The sequence below is a fragment of the Gopherus flavomarginatus genome, chromosome 8, assembly GCF_025201925.1.
Source record: "Gopherus flavomarginatus isolate rGopFla2 chromosome 8, rGopFla2.mat.asm, whole genome shotgun sequence".
Taxonomy (NCBI): Eukaryota; Metazoa; Chordata; order Testudines; family Testudinidae; genus Gopherus; species Gopherus flavomarginatus.
The window spans coordinates 29,161,801-29,183,779 of NC_066624.1; the positions used below are offsets into that span (position 1 = coordinate 29,161,801).

General features: G+C 40.5%; 1 protein-coding gene across 1 annotated transcript in view; it reads left to right on the plus strand.

Annotated features, from left to right (window-relative positions):
• Window positions 1-21,979, plus strand: part of LOC127056817 (connector enhancer of kinase suppressor of ras 2-like) — a 523,096-nt gene that overhangs the window by 205,086 nt on the left and 296,031 nt on the right. The window contains exon 5 of the mRNA XM_050965117.1: window positions 5,988-6,029. Within this exon, the coding sequence (XP_050821074.1) occupies window positions 5,988-6,029 (42 nt within the window). The remainder of the gene's footprint in view (window positions 1-5,987; window positions 6,030-21,979) is intronic.

The window sequence follows — 21,979 nt, forward strand, 5'->3', positions numbered from 1 at the left end:
GAGTTTGGAGGATGGAGACCCATCCTCGATCTCAAGAAGCTAAACAAATTAATCAGATCACAATGATTCATAATGGTTATGTTAGCTACAATCATTTCAGCACTGGAACAAGGGGATTGATTTGCAGCCCTCGACCTGCAAGATACATATTTTCACATGACTATAGGCCCTATGTACAGGAAATTTCTTCAGTTTGTACTGGGGCAGTACCATTTCTAATATACAGTACTACCCTTTGACCTCTCCATGAACCCACCAAGTGTTTTCCAAAGTCCTTACTGTGGTGGCGGCCCACCTTCCAAGCACCAGGTCACGATATACCCCTGCTTACATGACTGTCTAATCAAGGCTAACACTCGGGCAGAAACCATTGCAGTCACGCACCAGATAATATTGCTCTTCACCAGTCTCAGTCTACAAATAAATGCCCAAATGTCCACACTGACTCCAGTCCAGAAACTGGACTTCATCAGCATGCTCTGTTTATGTCATGTTATGACATGCACCTAAATTATCTAGAAGCAACAGCATCATAACCTCTTAAGAGATTCACCACTCTAAAGAACCTCATCAATACCTCACTGCACAGCCCAAGGATATCAGCCAGGACCTGTCTTCAGCTACTAGGTCACATGGCGGCAACCACGTATGTGGTGAAACATGCGAGACTGCACATGCGCTGCTTGCTCAAGATGGTGTTCACACCACACAAACACAACTTTATTCTGAGAACATTAAAGACATCCTGCTAAACAGCAGACGGCCCACTACATGGGCTACGTATCTACATACATGGAAGAGATTCCACGTGCAGTGACCAAACAAACAAATCAACGCCAGCACCTCTACCATACCAGTGGTCCTGGACAGCATGCTCTACCTTAAGAAATTTGGCCTTTCAATTAGTTCTCTGTGGGTGCATCTGGCAGCCATTACAACATTCCATGACAAAGGGGATGGTGTTTCAGTCTTTGCTCACCCAGTTACCAAAGATTCCTCCAGGGAGTTTGCAACCTCTACCCAGAATCCCAACACCCCCATGGGACCTGACTTGAGTGCTTTAATCTCTCACAATCGCCACCATTCAAACCTCTGGCCACATGTTCTCTTCTACATCTTTCCATGAAGATGGCCATTCTAGTTGCCATCCCGTTTGCGAGACGTGTGGGAGAAATTGGTGCTCTTATGGCTGGACCACTTATATGGTTTTTCTCAAAAACAAGATCACTCTCAGACCTGACCCCAAATTTTTGCCTGAAGTCCATTCTTCCTTCCACATCAATCAGCCTATCCATCTTCCCACATTCTTCCCTAACCCTCACAAGGACAGGTAAGAAGCTATTTTCCACATCCTGAGCATTAGAAGGGTGTTAGCCTTTTATCTTGAATGGACTAAATCATTCAGAAAAACTCCTAAATTTTTCCTCTCCACCATGGACGGCTCCAAAGGCAAACCCGTTTCTAAGCAGAGACTTTCCAGATGGATTTCAAATTGCATTTAACTCTGTTACTGACAACATGAACTGCAACCCCGCTCATGGGTTAGAATACACTCCACAAGATCTGTAGCTACGTCGGTTGCCTTCCTGCATAATGTGCCTAGTACCGACATATGCAACACAGCTACTTGGACATTTCCTCTCACATTCATTCAACACTACATCATTGATCAGGTCTCAGCCTCTGACACTTGGCTGGGACACACAGTCTTAGTGTCCATTCAGGCCTAATTCTGAAGCCCCTCCTTTCCCCTGAGGGGCACTGCTCTACGGTCACTTAAAGTGAAGCACTCACAGGGACTCCACTTGAAGAAGAAGAGAGGGTTACTTACCTTGTGCAATAACGGAGGTTCTTTGAGATGTGAGTCCTTGTGGGTGCTCCAGTACCCACTCTCCTCCCCTCTACTTCGGAGTTCTAATTAATTCCTCTGTGGTAGAGAAGGAACTGGGGGGTGGGAGTGCACAGCACTAGTTAATTGCTGCTGCAGGCGTGAGATGAGGAGAGCGCATGTGTGGCCCAGCCAGGTACTGCTGTCAAAATTATCTGACTTAAAGTGACCAGATGTCCTGATTTTATAGGGACAGTCCTGATTTTTGGGTCTTTTTCTTATATAGGATCCTATTATCCCCCACTCCCATCTCGATTTTTCACACTTGCTCTCTAGTCACCCTAATCCAACTAGAGGCATAGGGTGTACAATCACCTAAAGTAAAGCACCCACAGGGACTCACATCTCAAAGAACCTTATTGCACAAGGTGAGTAACGATCTCTTACCTACTGAATCTACAGTCTGCTCACAAATTTATCTCTATCAAACCTACTTCCAACATTCTAAACCAGAAGTTTCAAGCCCCTGCCATTTAAAAAAGAAAATTATTATTTTCCCAAATCATTTTACTGATCTGAAGTACAGAATGAACAATAGTCACATCTTGACCAGTGACAGATTTAAGGGCTCATGTTTAGTGAACCATCAATATTAGTAATAAGGAAGTGGTAATCTCCCCATTCTAATGGGATACACCAGTTTGAGCCTACCACTTGTTTACACTGAAGGTCCTTTACACCACCCTCCTAGTGTAAAGAGACCTTGAAGTGGGTGTCAATGTAAAAGAATAAAGTTTACATTCAAGGAAATATATCTGACTACTTTCAAGAAATTATATGCAGAGCTGATTATGTAACTGTTGGACTGAGTTTTTCTGCTGGAGAATGAAAAATTCAGATGTGTTGCCAGCCATGTTGAGGCATCCCAGGCCCCTTCATGCTTCCCCAGCAGCCCTATTGTACCTCAGCTATGCAGCAGCAAAATTATTTCTTTCTCTTTCTCAGATTTTATTAAACACTTAAGATACTCTAAACGAATCTCATTTAATTTCTGGCTAGGAAATCATAATTAAATGTTATCAATGCCATCTTCATTCCACAATTGCTTCTCTCACTTTTTGGGGAACCTTAATGAAGTGACATTTTCAAAACTGGGCTAATTTCACCAGAGGGGAAAAAACTGGTTTTGAAACTTGTATAGTCTTATCTGACCCCAAATGTTTTGCTTGTTCTATCAGTAGGATATAAAATGGTCTTTTATGGCTTGTGCAGCATGCCTGTGTCCATATACCTTTATGCCACACTGTTCAACATTACTATCTAAAACCAACGTCTTCAGCTTCACACACTGAGCACGTAACTGCCTGATATTAATATTGTATGCAACTCTGTTGGGCAGAAATCTGGTTGCTTCTGAAGTATATTGTCATGAAAAGAGAGATGAAGACAGGGCTGTTTCATTGTTGTGGTGATGGATAATTTGATCTGACCTGCAAATATTCAATATTTAATTTTTTTATAGTTAGGGTTTATGTTCTCCCTAAACTCTATTCTTGGAAATCAAAGTATGTGCTTGGTCTAGTGAAATACACTTAACAGACCAACCACCTATAATGGAATTCAATCAAAGCGCGAGCTGAGGGAGTAGTAGCCTTTGACCAAGAGTCACAAGTTTCATTAGCCTGCTATGATAAATGAGTTAAGAAGTGTGAATGCATTTCTTACGTATTTAGAAATCTGCTGCCAATACAGATTTTGATCCAGATTGTGTTATTCAGGCCTTTGTTAGAGTAACATGGAGCCACTCTGTCACAGGACGCTTGGGGAGAGATTGCTTTTCAGGAAGCCTGATCCCTGATGCGTGGACATGCTGCACTAGCTCCTTAGGATGGAGAAGCCTGCTTCTTTCTGTGGGCCCCAAGTGATGGGACTACAATTGTTTCTGATCCATGCAGAGGACACACCCAGAGAAGAGGCTCCACAAGCCCTTCCTGTATAACTGCACAAGAACCAGGAACATTTTGGACCTTTATTTCCTTTTCATATCTAAGATAATCTATTCTCTTCCTGTAAGCAACTTCCATCCATCCAAAAAACAAATAAAATGTACCTATGTCTTTGTGGTCAGTTGGAATTATAACATCTTTGCACTGAATAAAGCCGACAGTCCCCTTCTTTCCTATCCACTTGTCATTTAAGAGGCAATGCCAAGTAGTTTAATTAGGGTCAGCATTTCACTTGCCATAAAATAAGATGGTGGGGAATTCATGGATTCTATTAGAAAACAAATCTGTCAACAGAAATATGAAAACTAATCCCTGTTGTCGCTATTTTCAGTGGCAACTTCAATTCCAGTGTGAGCAAACCCTGCTGGATTTGTAAACCATAACATCTCTGCTTCAGGGAAATGACAGAGAAATGCAACTCTCTTCTAAATGAAGAGCATCACAAATCCAGGTGCACGTAATTCCATTGTGCTATGTTTATGATTGAGTGCTTTAAGGATTTTCTTTCTGATTTTTTTTTTCAGAATAAAATTGATGTAACCTATCACAAGATAGTATGGTTGTGCTACTTTTTGGCTTGTAAGAGCAACATTTTCTAAGTAGAGTAAGTATGTCATCTAAATGTGTGCCCACAACTTTGCCTTCACAAATGTTTCTTTTGCAAAAGACAGAGTTGTTCACACAAACAGTTTTAGTATGCACAAACCACATAGAAAACTGAGAGCTAGATGTGGAAGGACAAATATGTTTGCACACAAATTTTATCTTTTCCAGGAGCAAATGATTGTGTTTTAAATGCAAAATTAGAGGCCATTAAAGAGTCCCTAAAAGTAATCTATTTTTATGTACTTATTACTGTTATCTCAACAGTATTACGTCTTTACACCATAGTTTGCCTCAGGGCTGGTCTACACTAGGGGAGGGGATCGATCTAAGATACGCAACTTCAGCTACGTGAATAACGTAGCTGAAGTCAAAGTATCTTAGATCGAGTTACCTACTGTCCTCACAGCGCGGGATCAATGTCCGCAGCTCCCCCTGTCAATTCCTTTACTGCTGTTCGCGTTGGCGGATTTCCGGAGTCGACAGGAGCGCGTTCGGGAATCGATATATCACGTCTAGATGAGACGAGATATATCGATCCCTGAGAAATCGATTGCTACCCGCCGATACGGCCGGTAGTGAAGACGTATCCTCACTGTATGCTAAACTCAAGATTAGATACTTACTGTGGTCTGTGAAGAGTTATCTGTGAGACAGTCTCTCTATTAATATGTAGGTCTTGCTAAAAAAAATGGTTGAGAAACCCTTATGTACCCAAAATTAGGAGCAAAAAATTATGGCTTTTTTGAAAAACTGTCCCTAGAAGTAATGTGTTTTTTTGTATTGTTACTATAGTATCAGTGGTATGAGTTTCTTTGACATAATTAGGTTATAAGGTCTTGTGTGTAGGGGTCATCTTTTTGTTCGGTGTTTGAACAGTGCCTAGTAAGATGTGGTCCTAGTCCCTAATGGGGGCTCCTAGGAGCTATGTTAATGTAAATAATGAATAACAATAATAATCTGCTTTTGTTTCACAGAGATCTGTAAATATAACTCAAAATGGGATAGCTGCCTTTTCACATGTAAATGTCCAAAAATATAGCAACTTGCTGTGATATATTGCATCGGTATATGATGCATTTGAGCTCAAAGAAAAAGATCCCTGACTGTCCCTGTTTTTGCCTGACTGAGAATTTTAGGACTAGGCCATGTCTGTCTAGGTCTAAATGGCCATGTATTCCTAACGTTTACATGATAGTGCATTTCTACATACATATCTCTGTTTATATTAATGATCTGTTCTCCCCCTAATACAGGTGCATAGTTCCCATTGCAAAGAACAAGAACTATAGTCATATAAATAGAATAGATACCTAAGGTTAATGAGAAGTTACTGTGGTAAAGTTTCCCAGAGAAAACAGAATAACCTTTAGACATTCATGTAAAGCCTGGAGAGATGACTTCGCTATATACATGTGTGTGTGAATGCAAGAGACATATTTTAGCAGTGTAAAGCGTCTTTTTTTTTTTTTTTAGTAATAATTTCATTCATGTGTGTAGGGCTAGGATTTTAAATCTCACACATTGTTTCTTTTTTTTCTTTACTATAGGATTGCACAGTATACGAAACAGAAAATAAAATTCTTCATGTGGTAAGTAATCCTATGTTCCTGCTTTTAAACTATGTACAGCCATATTCCTCTTAATCTGCAAGATTTACTATACATTTTTTAATCTAGTGTAGGAAAATAAGGTTCCTTAGAATTTGGCAGTGGCAAATGGCAATGGATGACACTAGTCACTAGGAGCTAAGAGTTTTGTAGATTATAGAATCAAAAGGGATCATTGTAATCATCTAATCTGACCTCCTGTGTAACCCAGGCCATAAGACTTCCCTAAATTTCTATTTGAACTAGAGCATATCTTTTAGAAAAACATGCAATCTTAATTTTAATATTTCCGTTGGTGAATAATCCACTACAACCCTGGGTAAATTTGTTCCAATAGTTACTTACCTTCACTGTTAAAAAATTGTACATTATTTCTAGTCTGCATTTGGCTAGCTTCAGCTTCCCAGAAATTGGATCTTGTTATATTTTTGACTGTTGGACTGAAGAGCCTTCTGTTATCAAATTTATATTCCCCATATAGATTCTTACAGTCTGTGACCATCTCACTCCTTAATTTTCTCTTTGTTAAATTAGACAGATTGAGCTCCTTAAGACTATCACTGAGAGGTATGTTTTCCAGTGCTTTAATCATTCTTGTGGCTCTTCTCTGAACTGTCTTTTTCACCATCATCTTCCTCTGTAGTATGGGCCATGGGTCACTTGCAGATTTAAACTAGTGTAAGTGGCAGATTCTCTGGAACTTGAAGTCTTTAAATCATGATGTGAGGTCTTCCGTTACTTAGCCAGAAGTTAAGAGTCTATTACAGGAGTGGCTGGGCATAGTTGTGTGGCCTGCAGTGTGCAAGAGCTCAAACTAAGGTCAGAAGGCACCATCATGACTATCTAAAATCTATGTATGTCCAATTTATCAACATCCTTCTTGAACTGTGGATGCCAAAACTATGGACACAGTATTCCAGTAGCAGTTGCACCAGTGCCAGATACAGAGGTAATATAACCTCTCCACTTCTACTTGATATTCCCCTATTTATGCATCTAAGAATCACATTAGTCTTTTTGGCCACAGCTCATGTTCAGCTGATTATCCACCAGGACCCTGAAATCCTTTTCAGAGTCACTGCTTCCCAGTGTAGACTCCCCCTTCCCATAAATATGGCTGCCATTTTTTGTTCCTAGATGTGTGACTTTACATTTGCCTGCATTAAAATGTGTATTGTTTGCTTGTGCCCAGCATCCAGATTGCTCTTTAACAGTGATGTCATCTTCAGTCATTACCACTCCCCCAATCTTTGTCATCTCCACACTTTATCAGTAATGATGTAATGTTTTCTTCTAGATAGTTGACTGAAAAAAAAGTGATAGCATACGGCCAAGAACTGATCCCTGTGGGACCCACTAGAAACACTCAATGATGATTCGCTATTTACAGTTAGCCACTATTTAATCCTCTGAATGTGTCACATGGATTTTTGTATCATTCTATTTTCTTTATCAAAATGTCATGATGCCAAGTCAAATGATTTACAAAACTCTAAGTGTATTACATCAACAGTATTACCTTTATCAGCAAAATTTGTAACTTTATCAAAAAAAGATCATTTGACAAGGTCTGTTTTCCATAAACCCATGTTGATTGGCATTTATTACATTATCTTCTTTTAATTCTTTATTAACTGAGTCATGTAACAGCCATTCCCATATTCGGCCTGGGACCTATGTCAGGCTGATGGGTCTGTAATTATTCAGCTTTTTCCAGTTATCCTTTTTAAATATTGGCACACATTAGTTTTCTTCCAGTCCTCTGGAACTTTCCCAGTGTTCCAAGACTTATTGAAAAGCAATACTGATGATCCACAGAATTTTGTGGCCAGTTCTTTTAAAACTCTCAGATTGAAGTTATTCAGACCTGCTGATTTAAAAATGTCTAGCTTCAGTGAGTGTTATATATCACCCTCTGCAGTGACTGTTGAAAAGGAAAGTATTTCATCCACAATATATTATATGAATATATCATCTGACTTTTTCCCAAATACAGAACAGAAATATTTATTGAACAGTTCTGCCTTTTCTACATTGTTATTGACAGTTCCACCATTTCATTTAATAATGGACCAGTAGCATTCCTATGGTTCTTAACTCTTCTCGCCACAGGTTTCTCTTTGGGTCATTTTGCTTCCATTGACAACTTTCTACTATTCCTAGCTTCTGATTTATATTAATCACTATCAACTTCTTCTTTCTTTCTTGTTATATTTAAAAAAAAATTAGCTGCTTTTACTTCTCCTATAAGCCAGATTTGTTCGTTTGTTTAACCAGTGTGGCCTTCTTTTGTAGTTATGGGATCATGCATTTGGGCCTCTAGTGAAATGTTCTGAGTCAGTTCCCAATTATCATTCACATTTTTTGGTTTAAATTCTTCTCTCAACTGATCTGCTTTATATTTGTTTTCAGCTTTATGAATTGACCATTTTAAAGCACCAAGTATATATATTATGGTTAGGACTTTATTCTGTTTGCACATTACAAATGTAATCAAGTCAAAATCACTGCTACATAAACTGCCACTAATTTTTAGTTTTGTGATCAATTCCTCTTTATCTGTCAAGATGAGATCTAATGTAAAAGTCCTCCATGTAAGGTACAACACTTTTTGAGTTAGAAAATTGTCATTGATAAATTTCTGAAATTCATACTGGCAGCATGAGACTTAAAGCATAAGTCACTCAGACTGAAGCCTATGGTAGTGCAGCTTTTTTTCCTATCCACATAATAAACAAGTGATTTAGAGATAGGTCATCTTATTCTCTAGTGTGATTTAGTGGTGTGTAGCAGACACCAACTAACACTCCAACTTGTAATGTATCAGTTAAAAGATTGATCCATAAGCATTCAACATCATTTGCTTCCAAGTTGTCAGGAACTTGGAAACAGGTAATGCCATTTTTGACATAGAGTGCTATTCCCCCTCCTCTTTTGCCCACTCTTTTCACCCTCCCCTTTTGTTGTTAGTTTTATGTCTTCATAACTAATCTGGCCAGCCTATCTCCATGAAGACTGGTTTCCCTGCTACTGAAATGTAAGCCATTCAAAATTTTCTCTTCTCACAGAAGGTGGACTAATGTTCCACAAAACTAAAATCTTCCACTTGATACTGGTTACCTCTCCAGTGGTTCACTTCCAGAATCTTCTCTCTTCCTCCACTCCCAGGGCAGGAATTATCTCGAAGAAGATCACTTGGACGCTCTTCAGCACCATTCCGAGTTCCCTTAAAGTCATCTGTAATCTGTGAGATATCTTGTGAAGCAGCATCATTAGTATCCATATTTACCATCACCAGCAGTTTCTTACCTCTCCACACACTTCAGAATGCTGTCCAATCTTAGTCATGTCTCATGTCTTGGCTCCAGGAAGACAGCACATTGTTCTGTTGTCTGCCTGTCTTTTGCAGAATGTTTTCCCTTTTTTCTTGATAAAGAATCTCCAACCAGTATTGTCTGTATTCTTGAATGGTTGGATAGCTTTTTGTGAACATCCTTGATTTTTCCTATGGGTTGGACTTACTAGTCATCCACAGGTGTGTGCTGCACATCTCTCTGTTCCAGTCAAACAGCTGGATCGTCAGAGATATCGTCTGTAGTTTCTATACTGAGGACATAGTAAGGATTGGAAACTTCTGTCTGTTTGGAATTCCTTCTGGTTCTTTTCGCTCTAGTTGTCACAGTCTGCCCATTCTTGTCTGTCTCCAGCCATGTAGAATGGTTTAAATGTTCTATTTTAAAGGGCTGGAAATAATCAACAGTGTTAACTTGATATTTTTAAAACAATCCAGAAAATAACAAGGTAATACCATTTATATAACATTTTTGATACTAGAAGCTCTCAGAACATTTTTATATAACTTAATGACCTCAGCATGCAAATGCATATTTTCTTGTTAATTTTATTTTTTGATACAAAAGCATACATGGAAACAAATTAAAAATAATTAGAGCTGGCTAGATTAGTTAGGAGCAGATACGAATCAGTCTGAACAATTTCCTATTCTTTGAAGCAAATCAAACCCAAACCTTTAGATGCTTCAAAAAGTTTGATCCTAGAACTAATCACCAATACTTAATTTTTTGTGTCAAATCCATTTAAAAGTATCACACTGCACTGTAGGATAGTGTACTCTGGGGCTTCTGAGCATAGGAGATTTAAACATAGTGTCATGGATGCACAGTAGATAATCTGTGAAATCTGGCACTTTACCTGCTGATACCTTCCCAATTAGCAGGTAGAATGCCTCATAGGTTCTACCCAAACAAGTTTAATGGCTGGAGCGGCCTGGGGGAAGAGACATACAACCTGTGTGAAAGTCTGCTGATTAAAGAGAGTACATCATTTCCCCTAAAGAGGCATGATGCTCTAGGGGACAAGGGTGCATGCTCTCTCTTTCCTCAAGATATAGGAAGAGAAGTTGTGCTGGCACAGAAAAAAAGTTGCATCCTATGCATTAGGGGACATTTTCAGAGGATTTGCAAGCTTTGGTATGCTTTTGAGAGGCTCTAACCAAAGGCCTGATTTTGTTTTTTTCATGTGCACTGCTTCTAACCAGAACTTAAATATGTAGTAAACCATTGATAGCCAGTTAGATTCAGAAATTCTGCAATGACTTCTTAGAAAAGAGCTTACTGTTGCAAACCTGTTTCTGGAGGGGGACTTTTTAAAGCACCTGAAGTCTTCTCGAGTTTGAAATGTGTCTCTCTCTTTGCCTGCAATCTGCAATTCCAGTTTCAGGTGCCTTCCAAATATGCTTATTCAGCAGAAATATTGTATTTGCTGCTTTTGTCACTCTTCAGATGGATGCTTGGGCATGTAGAAAAGAATGTAGAGAATCCCACAGTCTCAGTGCTTACACAGATTATATAATATCTGCTGCATTTCCACTACCTAGGACTAATTTTCCACAGGTTTTATCTTTCTTGGTTAGAGTATTGGTCAATCATGTGTAAATCCAATCTTCTGTCTTCTACCAGTGATCAGTCCCTGATAAATTGGAATAAGACAAAACAAAAAAGCCACGTAATACTGCAAGGCAATTGTGCAGTGCTGTGCAATGGTCAAAGGAATTAGCTTTTGCACTGAAATCTGATTTACCCTTATTTTAGTTTGCATAATTACAGTTATTATAATAGGGTGGCAACACCATTATAGTTAAGGTTAAGATGAACTTGCTGTTTAACAGCTGATTTTTCTGAGTATGCTAAATCCATGTGCTTCCTTTTGTCATCTTGAAAATTGCAGTGCACTAGAGGGTCTGGAGTAAGATTAGTGGTCCAAATGTGGGGTTGTTTGAGCATGGACTTCCTGAGATACAGCCCACCCTCACCCTCCCCAAAAAATCACCAGAGCTAAATGCTAGAATGCAGATCTGTGGAATATAACACAAACAATGGCACAGTCTCTTAGGGTATGTCTACACTGCAATGTAAGCCCAGGGCAAGTCGAATTTGAGTTAGCAGATCCTGCATTTGTTAACCTGTGGCATGAACATCTAAACTCATTTGTAATTCCAGGTTAGGAATTTTTGAGCCCTGGTTCCCAACCTGAGGCTCCAGCATCTACACTGCATTATGAGGGCCTGAGTCCAACTACTCATGTCCCAGACTTCCTAGCACCCTCCTAAAACGTGGTTGCTCTAGCCCTTTGTTCATGGTGCAGTGTGAGAAAACTTAACTGTCCACCAAACTTGACTGTTCAGAGGACAAAGGAAGTCGGTCTGTGGAATACTTTTGGTGGACTCCCAGAGCATAGGTTCAGTGTATTGGGAGTGAAGACACATTTAGGACTGACAGAAGCCTGCTGTGGATTTTCAGAGACTGCTATGATAACATTTAATAGTGTAAGCATAAGTAGAACTGTGTGCGTGTAAAAATTGCTGAATAATCATGTTTAGTGTTGGACATGTGTAAAAAATTTCACAGTAATCATGTTTGAGAGAACAAGAAAAGACTGGTTTGAACTAATTCTAAACCTGTACTGACAGGGGAGGAGAGTTAACATGTAAATAAGACTAATATATGTGTGTAAGAAAAGATAACAAAAAGTTATAAATAAGTTTGCATAACAAATGAAGGTTGAAGCTATTTTGTCCAGTGCTAGAGGTGATTGTGATGAGATTGTCCTGATAAGTTCCCTACTTGTGAGTAACTGATCACTACTCAATGAGTGTTTTGCTTTAATAAATATTTGTTAGATCCATCTGCTGAGTAAGTGAACCTCAATTCAACATTCTGGCAAGCCAGGAAGTTTGCAGATTGGGCTGACAGCCAATATCTCAGGGACCATTACCTAAGAATATTGAGGGGTTTAAGGCATTTTTAAGAGACAGTGGAGTCACTGGGGAGCTATGTAGATCATTATCTACATAATGTGGGTCCTCTTAAAAGTGTTGCACATCCTCGGAAACTGGTGGTGTCTAAACTTGAGGTGGTGGCTAAACTTCTGGAAAGCAACTTCCTTGGCTAAGAAAAGGGTAAAAGCTGTGGTTGTTCAAGGTTTGATAGTAGCAGCCAGAGCTTTTGTGGAACAAATGAAGCACTGAAACTAGAATGTAAAATATAGAACTGAACTCAAGGATGTGCAGGAGGGTGAGATACAAGAACTGAGAGCAAGGTCACTGAGCTATGAGCACAGCGTGTTAGGTATTCTGAGGCATTGATTGAGAAAGCTCAGGAATGTGAACCTCTCAAGGAGCAGTGTGGTGTTCTGCAAGCACAGCTAGAAGCAATGCAACTGGAGAATACAGATCTGACAAGCACTCTTAATCAGACAGTGAAACTTTAGGAAAGAGAAGCATTAATATAGTCTGATGAAACTCTACCTCCTTATAATCCATTTTTTCCTTCCTTGAGCAATCTGGATTCTAAAGCTGCCTCCAAGGAGTTTATAATCATGTCCACAGTCCAAAACAATCAGAGCGATATGCATACAGAGGTGAAGATTAAAAACCTTTCACCAGAAGAGATATCAACCAAAATGAAAGAAATAGGTCCTTGTCCCAGGAGCAGGGACTGAGAGGAAGTGTTAAAGTGGCCTATGAAAACTAGAGAGCAGGTTGTATTTTGTGAACTGACTAGAAGGGATTGGGAGAGAATTTTGCAGAAGAGAATTGGCTCTGGGGTTTAGCTTCATATTCCACAGGGCTATATGGGTCAGGGACAGTGGCAGTCCCTGTGTTATAGATTATTCAAGTTTTATTTGGGTCTGACGCAGCAATCACCAGTCAGTGCTGTTAAGAAGAAGCATAAGGAGCTCCCTGCAGAATATGAAGAGTGACTTTTTCTTGCTTATTCTCTGGTCACGCATAATTCAGCCCAGGATGATTGAGGCTCCCCAGAGCTTGTTATAGATGGGCTACTGTCTTGGTATAATTCCCCACTCTGAACCTTAGCGTCCAAAAGATGGGGTACCAGCATGAATTCCTCTAAGCTCAATTACCAGCTTAGTACTTGTAGCGCTGCCACCAACCAGGAATTCCAGTGTCTGGTACACTCTGGTCCCATCAAAACCTTGCCCGGGGACCCCCAAGACCGAGACCCTCTGGATCTTAACACAAGGAAAGTAAACCCTTTCCCTCACCGTTGCCTCTCCCAGGCTTCCCCTCCCTAGGTTACCCTGAAAGATTACTGTGATTCAAACTCCTTGAATCTTAAAACAGAGAGGAAAATTTACCTCCCCCCCTTCCTTCTCTCTCCCCCTCCCAGACTCTCCCTGAGAGAGACAGTAATCCTAACACAGAGAGAAATTAACCTTTCTCTCCCCCTTCCCTCCTTTCTCCCCACTAATTCCCTGGTGAATCCAGATCCCATCCCCTGGGATCTCACACCAGAATAAAAAAACAGTCAGGTTCTTAAACAAGAAAAGCTTTTAATTAAAGAGAGAAAAACAGTAAAAATTATCTTTGTAAATTTAAGATGGAATATGTTACAGGGTCTTTTAGCTATAGACACTGGGAATACCCTCCCAGCCTAAGTATACAAGTACAAATTTAAATCCTTTCAGCAAGATACAAATTTGAACTTCTTCCAGCCAAATACACATTTGCAAATAAAGAAAACAAACATAAGCCTAACTTGCCTTATCTGCCTAGTACTCACTATTCTGAATTTATAAGAGCCTGTATCAGAGAGATTGGAGAGAAACCTGGTTGCACGTCTGATCCCTCTGAGCCCCCAGAGTGAACAACAACCAAAATCTAACAGCACATACAAAAACTTTCCTCCCTCAAGGTTTGAAAGTATCCTGTCCCCTGATTGGTCCTTTGGTCAGGTGACAGCCAGGCTCACTGATCTTGTTAACCCTTTACAGGCAAAAGAGATATGAAGTACTTCTGTTCTATTAACCCTTACTTATCTGTTTATGACAGCTACTTTCAGAGGGGAGAGAGGCAGTTAAAATGGTGTTTGATATGGGTCAGCCTAATGATCATACATTGATTGAAAAAGCAGAATGTGATTTTCACCATGCCCTGGAGGATAAGAATACGGACCCAGTGGATGAGACTAAAAATTCAGGATTGAAAGTGGCCAGGAACCCAATTCTGAGGATAGTACAGGAACCCCTGGGTATATTGCAGAGGATGTGGCCGAGGGAAAGGAGGAGGCCATGAGCCCACAATGGATTCTCAGGGGTGTGATGAGTAGGGTGACCAGACATCTCGTTTTTAAAAGGACAGTCCCTTATTTAACCCCTTCTGCATGTATTCTGACTTTTTTTTAAAAAATGGGCAAATTTTCCCATATTTTTTCTCTCCCCACCACCAATACTGGCGGGTCCTGCTGCTGGCCGGATCTCTGCTCACCAGCTTTCCACCCAAGAGTGATGCGTGCAGGAGTCCAGTGGCTGACGATGGGGTGGGTGTGCAAGGTTGTTGGTGGGGCAAAGCTGCAGTGCATGGGGTCAGCCGCTCCCTCCTGCTGGTCCGTCAGTGCAGCCGCTGCTGTGTGCCAGACCTAGGCCAGCAGGGCCTCGCCTCCTGACCTGTTTCTGGCTGGCACTGGCTGCGTGCTGCAGGGCTGGTGAGTGCGGGCAGGTGCCAGGCAGTGACCAGTTACATATAGCCTCTGCTGCCCACCTATCAGCCTTTTACATGCTCTCCCTCTCGCTGTACTCTCCCTGCTTTGCCCGTTCACCCCCCAAGCCCTGCTGGTCCTCCATACCCCCTCCCCCGGCGGAAGAACCAGCCACTGGTCGGAGTGCTCAGCTCACCAACAGCATGGCCAGCAGGCTCCTTCCTTCCCCCACTGCCTCTGGCTGAGCTGGCACGCCAGGAAAGCCCAAGAATCTCTGGCCCAGGGCACTGGCCAGGAGAAGCTGAGCCCTGCATGTGCAAAAGCCCTGCACAGGGCTGGCACGGGGAAGCCTCTCTGCCCCTCAGCTAAGCTCTGGAGAGGTGGTGGGGAAGCGATTTCCAACCTATTCGCTCCCCAACCCTGCAGGCTCCACAGCAGGTCCACGGGCAGGGGCTTAGCACCCTCTTCACACACACTCCCCTCCCTCCACCCTGTGTTCTACTGCCAGGGAGCACAGGGCTGCTCTGTCCCTTAGACACCCTCCCCTGCTGAGCCACCTCTGTGGTGGGGTTCACTGAAGCTCCTGCAGGGACCTGGTGTACAATGTATCCTTAGGGCTTAATCCCTTCTTGCCTGCCCTGTAGTGGGAGGGACAGGAGGCAGCTGGGTTATGTCAATGGCCAGCAGCAGCCTGGACATGTTAGCTGGCCTTTGACACTGTGTGGGCAGGAAGGGACAGGCTGCTTCCAGCCACAGGGAAGGGGCAGGGAAAAGAGATGAGCTCTGCAAAGACATGGGCCAGGTCATCCCTTCCCCTTTCCCTCCACTCCTGTAGCTCCCATCCCTTCCCTCTCACAGTGTGGAAAGGCTGCTGCTGGCCACATTCTGGTGTGAACCCTGGCAGAAAACGGAATGACCCCCTGTGCACACACCCCCAACATGTTGCAACAAGAAGACACAGTGCCAGGTACCAGGAGTGTGAGAGAGGTGTGCAGTGTGTGTGTCACCTCTCCCCATGTGAACCCTAAAGCCTTAAAGATAAGAAGGTAAATAAAAAGAATCCAACTACACAGTATTTCTTTTTAACAGGGCTCAGTCAACTTGATGTTAATTTGAACGTTTGCACTGCATAGTTCTGACTGATTGCTGTTGAACTCGCTTGAATACAAGTAATTTTACCAAGTATCCCATGTTCAGCATAGGGAAATATGATCATCCTAGTAATGAGGAACTGGAGGAGGAGGTTGCAGAGGCTTCAGGAGCTGACCTCGGGGAGGGGAGTAGTCCGACAGCTAGAACCACTTCCTCCATCCCCCAATAGAGATAGTGAGTCTCCTTCCACTCATCCAGGATTACCTTGGATGAGTGGGGACACCCCAATATGTCGTCAGTTAGAAATGTTCCTAAGCAAGTTTGCTTGATAGTGGGATGTCCGTCTCTGTAACATCTAGAATTCAGGCAGGGGATGTCACACACCAGTGTATTACCATGGCTGAAGTGATGGGGCAGTGTCTACACTGCAAAACAGTAGGGCTCAACCCATGGGTTCTGGTTTATCTCAGACTCAGACTCTCTACCCCCATGGGGTCCTGGAACCCTGAGTCAGCACAATTTGTTTACAGATGAAATTGGGGCTAGTTTAAGCCTGAGTTCGAACCCTGAACTTATATTTCCAGTGGCAATTGCCAGCTCAAGACAGGAGGGAAAAGACAGTGTGAGGGGATAGAGCAGAACCAGTAGGAGGAAGAGGCATGTGGTGGAAGCCCATTTTAGCAAATATGACTGGGGTGATATGATAGAGTGGAACTCAGGTGAGAGGGAAGCGGGAGGGACAATGTGTGGGGACATGTAACACAGCCAAGTCAGAATTTCAAAGCTTGTAGATGGAGTATGTAGAAACTGAGCTTACTGTGCAGGAAAGGGGGGAATTTGGAGGACTCAGATCTAAGGGGAGTGGGAGGACCCTATCCTTACAAGGAGAATTCAAACACTTCCAGGCAACATGCTACAACTACAGGTATGCAAAGAATGTCACTGGGGAATACAACATTCTCTTGACATGGACATATGAAGCCAAACAAACCACTTAGTGGCAAGTACTCTAAACAGTCAGTAAAAACACCATCACACTCACTAAGTCTCTTTCAGCAGTTCCCAAGGACCTAGTGGTTATACCCAACCTTTTACTACCTCACATATGGGTGCCACACAGAACACACTGAACTGAACTATGTCTACAACTCACAGGGTACATCTACGTCCAAATGAAGATGTAATTGTAGCGTGAATAAGCATACACATGCTAGCTTTAATCTAGCCAGCATGGGTAACAAAAGGAGTGAAGACGTGGCAACATAGGTTTCAGCCTGGGCTGGTCACCCAGGACAAGCCTGCTGGAAACTCTGGTGTACATATTCAGATTGTTAGCCTCTGCTGGGGTCCATGCTGCACATCTTCACTGCTATTGTTATCCCTGCTAGTCAGATTAAAGTTAGTGTATACCTGTCCATGCTGCAATTGCACCTTAATTTGAGGGGTAGATGTACCATCACATAAACACTGAATAGAACCAAAAGACACCATACAGGGGCAACCCACTCCACCAAAACACATACTCCAATCAGTCCTTCACACTCCCTTTACCGCCAGCACACACATAACATGTTGTGCCTTTGTATACCACTTCAACCCCCACTAAAACATGCCAAAATCATCATTAATGCAAAGTTAAGGTTACCTAGCACTGCCTTATGCCTTCGTTGAGTGATACCCCAACACACCTACAATACACATACTAGTATGCTACCCTTACTGATGCCGCAAGACACTTCAGGAACAGAATATGTGAAGAATATAGGATAAAGTCTGACATCTTCTCCTTACTATGGCAGAATATAGGTGTAAGAACAGGAACAACCTACACCTGGCCTACACTCAAACACTGAGCCTACTCTGAACAAACCACCCAGACTTGTTAAATGTTAACACTCTTTCACTTGTGCCTTGAGGAATGGCTCAAGAAAGCACTGGGCAACCTTAACGCTGGTAAATCTTTTGGGCAATTAATTATTATTAGGGCTGTCAATGAATCACAGTTAACTCACATGATTAATTCAAAATAATTAATTGCAATTAAAAACATTAATCGCAATTAATCACAGTTTTAATTGCACTGTTAAATAATAGAATACCAATTGAAATGTATTAAATATTTTGGATATTTTTCTATATTTTCATATATATTGTAGTCTGTGTTATAATTGAAATCAAAGTGTATATTATTTTTGCTTAAAAATATTTGCACTGTAAAAATGATAAACAAAAGAAATAGTATTTTTCAATTCATCTCATGCAAATACTGTAGTGCAATCTCTTTATCACAAAAGTGCAACTTACAAATGTAGAATTTTTTTTGGTTACATGACTGCACTCAAAAACAAAACAATGTAAAACTTCAGAGCCTACAAGTCCACTCAGTCCTACTTCTTGTTCAGCCAATCGCTAAGACAAACAAGTTTGTTTACATTTATGGGAGCTAATGCTACCCTCTTCTTATTTACAATGTTCAGAAAGTGAGAACAGGCAGTTGCATGGCACTTTTATCGCCAGCATTGCAAGGTATTTATGTGCCAGATATGCTGAACATTCGTATGCCCCTTCACGCTTTGGCCACCATTCCAGAGGACATGCTTCCACGCTGATGATGCTCGTTAAAAAAATGTGTTAATTATATTTCTTAGTGAACTTCTTGGGGCAGAATAGTATGTCCCCTGCTCTGTTTTACCCACATTCTGCCATATATTTCGTGCAGTCTCGAATGATGACCTGGAACATGTTCATTTTAAGAAAACTTTCACTGCAGATTTGACAAAATTCAAAGAAGGTGCCAATGTGAGATTTCTAAAGCTAGCTACAGCACTCAACCCAAGTTTTAAGAGTCTGAAGTGCCTTCCAAAATCTGAGAGGGATGAGGAGTGAGCATGATTTCAGAAGTCTTAAAAGAGCAACACTCCGATGCGGAAACTATAGAACTTGAACCACCAAAAAAGAAAATCAGCCTTCCGCTGGTGGCATCTGACTCAGATGATGAAAATGAACATGCATCAGTCCGCACCGCTTTGGATTGTTATCAAGCAGAACCCATCAGAATGGACGTATATCTTCTGGAATGGTGGCTGAAGCATGAAGGGACATGTGAATCTTTAGTGCATTGCACATGTAAATATCTTCTGACACCAGCTACAACAATGCCACGAGAATGCCTCTTCTCACTTTCTGGTGACATTGTAAACAAGAAGTGGGCAGTATTATCTCCTGCAAATGTAAACAAACTTGTTTGTCTGAGCAATTGGCTGAACAAAAGGTAGGACTAAGTGGACTTGCAGGCTCTAAAATTTTACATTATTTTATTTTTGAATGCAGGTCTTTTTGTGCATAGTTCTACTTTTATAAGTTCAACTTTCATGATAAAGAGATTGCACTGCAGTACTTGTATTAGGTGAATTGAAAAATACAATTTCTTTGGGGTTTTTTTACATTGTGCAAATACTTGTAATAAAAAATAAATATAAAGTGAGCACTGTATACTTTGTATTCTGTGTTGCAATTGAAATCAATATATTTGAAAATGTAGAAAACATCCAAAAATATTGAAAAAAGTGTGTGATTAATGGCTCAATTAATCACGATTAATTTTTGTAATCGCTTGACAGCCCTAATTATTATAGATTACAGGTTGTAAAATGATGTACGATATAACCTCAGATTTATGAACATCAGAGTTCAGAACTGACCGGTCAACCACACACCTCATTTGGAACCAACAATATGCAATCAGGCAGCAGCAGAGACCAAAAAAAAAAAAAAAAAAGGCAAATGCAGTACATACTACGAAAATAAAAGGAAAGCAGTATTTTTCTTCCTCATAATAAAGTTTCAAAGCTGTATTAAGTCAGTGTTCAGTTGTAAACTTTTGAAAAAGCAACCATAACATTTTGTTAAAAGTTATGAACATTTCATAGTTACGAACAACCTCCATTCCTGAGGTGTTCATCACTCTGAGGTTCTACTGTAAGCCTTTTAAAAAATGCAATCATGTCATCTGACTTAATGACCTTGTGCAGCAATGAATTCCATGGAGCGATGTCCTATCTCACTGTTATTTGTTCGACGATTCCCAACAATTCATTTTCTCGACTGATCTCTTTTTTTGCGTTATAAACAGCATGAAAATGAGGGACTGAAGAGTAGTCACCATAGCTTTAAATATCCAAAGTAAATCCTCTCTAACTCTTCTCCTTTCTAGGCTAAATTATCTTAATTTTTGCAATCTTGCGTCATCCATAAACCCTGCCACATCTTAAACATTTTTGTTGTCCTTCAGCTATAGTTGAAAAAAACAGAGGTCCTTGGTAGGACAATTTAGATGGTGTGGTTGTGTTTTGCAGATGTTGACAGATGGCAAAAAGTAGCATGGTTTAGCTTAGGAAAGTAGACCATTACAGGGTTTTCCTCACCCCTAAAACACTTTAAAAGCCCTCATTTCTTTCTCTGCTTCTAAAATTCCATCTCCCTGTTCCCTAGAAAGCATCACATGTTCTTTCCAGTGTGCGGAGGAGAAAAAATACTCTGGAAATATTGTAAATGGAGAAACAGCTAGGCAAGAAAGAGAGATGTGGCCCTGGAAGCAAGGAATTAAAATAATTCATTGCAGATAATAAAAGTCAAATGCATTACTATCCTATCATTAGGTACATACTTTAATGATAGCAAAGAAAATGTGAACATGTTTTATAAACTACAGTATTAGATTTTTGTTTGTTTCTTGAATTGTAATCTCTTTTGTATTCAGTTATAATAACTTGGCATTTGAGGAAAAAGATAATATCCTGATTTGATAATGGCAGCCCCTCTTTTTTCCTTTTAGTTCACCAGAATAACTTCCACAAAATGACAATACCTTTCTAATGAAAATGATAATAAATTTGAATATATATTTGCTGTTGTTTAAGCAGCCAATTGAATTCATTTTCTGTAAACATTGGCTTTTGCCCATGCATTGTAGGGGTATAGTAATATTGGATTTTTCATCCAGGCACACAATGTCAGTAAATTATTAGCCTGCAGATGTCCATCCCTTGCTGTATGTAGCTCTTAGCAAAAATATGTAGTATATAGATAGCCAGATACGCAGTATGGAAAAGTCCTATAAGATTTAATAGCATGTGATAATTTCCATAATTTAAAAAAAAACTTGTAGAATTCTCTATAGCAGAGAGATAACTATCATTTAAATTCTATAGAATGGTTTAAAATCTTCTATAGAGAAATGTATTCTCTTGTTAGATTCAGTAGGTTTTTAAAAGTAATTCCATATTAAATTTCTGTGGACCCTATTGTTCTGATCTCAGTGAAATTCTATAGGACTCTTTCATAAGGTGTGCTAAGGTATTTTTAATTAAATATGATTTTTTTCTTTAAACTGACTTTCATAGAAAAAAAACAAAGGCATATGTAGATAGAATAAGTCAAGCAGTATGGCAAGAATGAGCCATGAAATGAAATCCGATTACAATCTTCATGCTTATTACTTTGTCGAGGAATAGGACAGAAACATGAAATGATACATAATTTTGATCTTCCATTCCAGGTGAATGGTTATACATAAAGGTGGAGCTGAAGTGTAAATATTAATTTCAGTGTGCACTGTCCTTCTGTTTGATTTGTTTGATTCTGGGGAGTCAGCAAATTGTTAAATGCCCCACAAAAACCAGTACCTACATTTTTCTATGCTTTTAAAATGATAATGTTCAAATTTGCCCTGTTCTTAGTGAAAGTTATGTTAAATCATTCTCTCTCTATTCCTGCCTTAGTAAAGTGTTTTGGTACTCTGCACATGCCCCACCTAAATCTTAG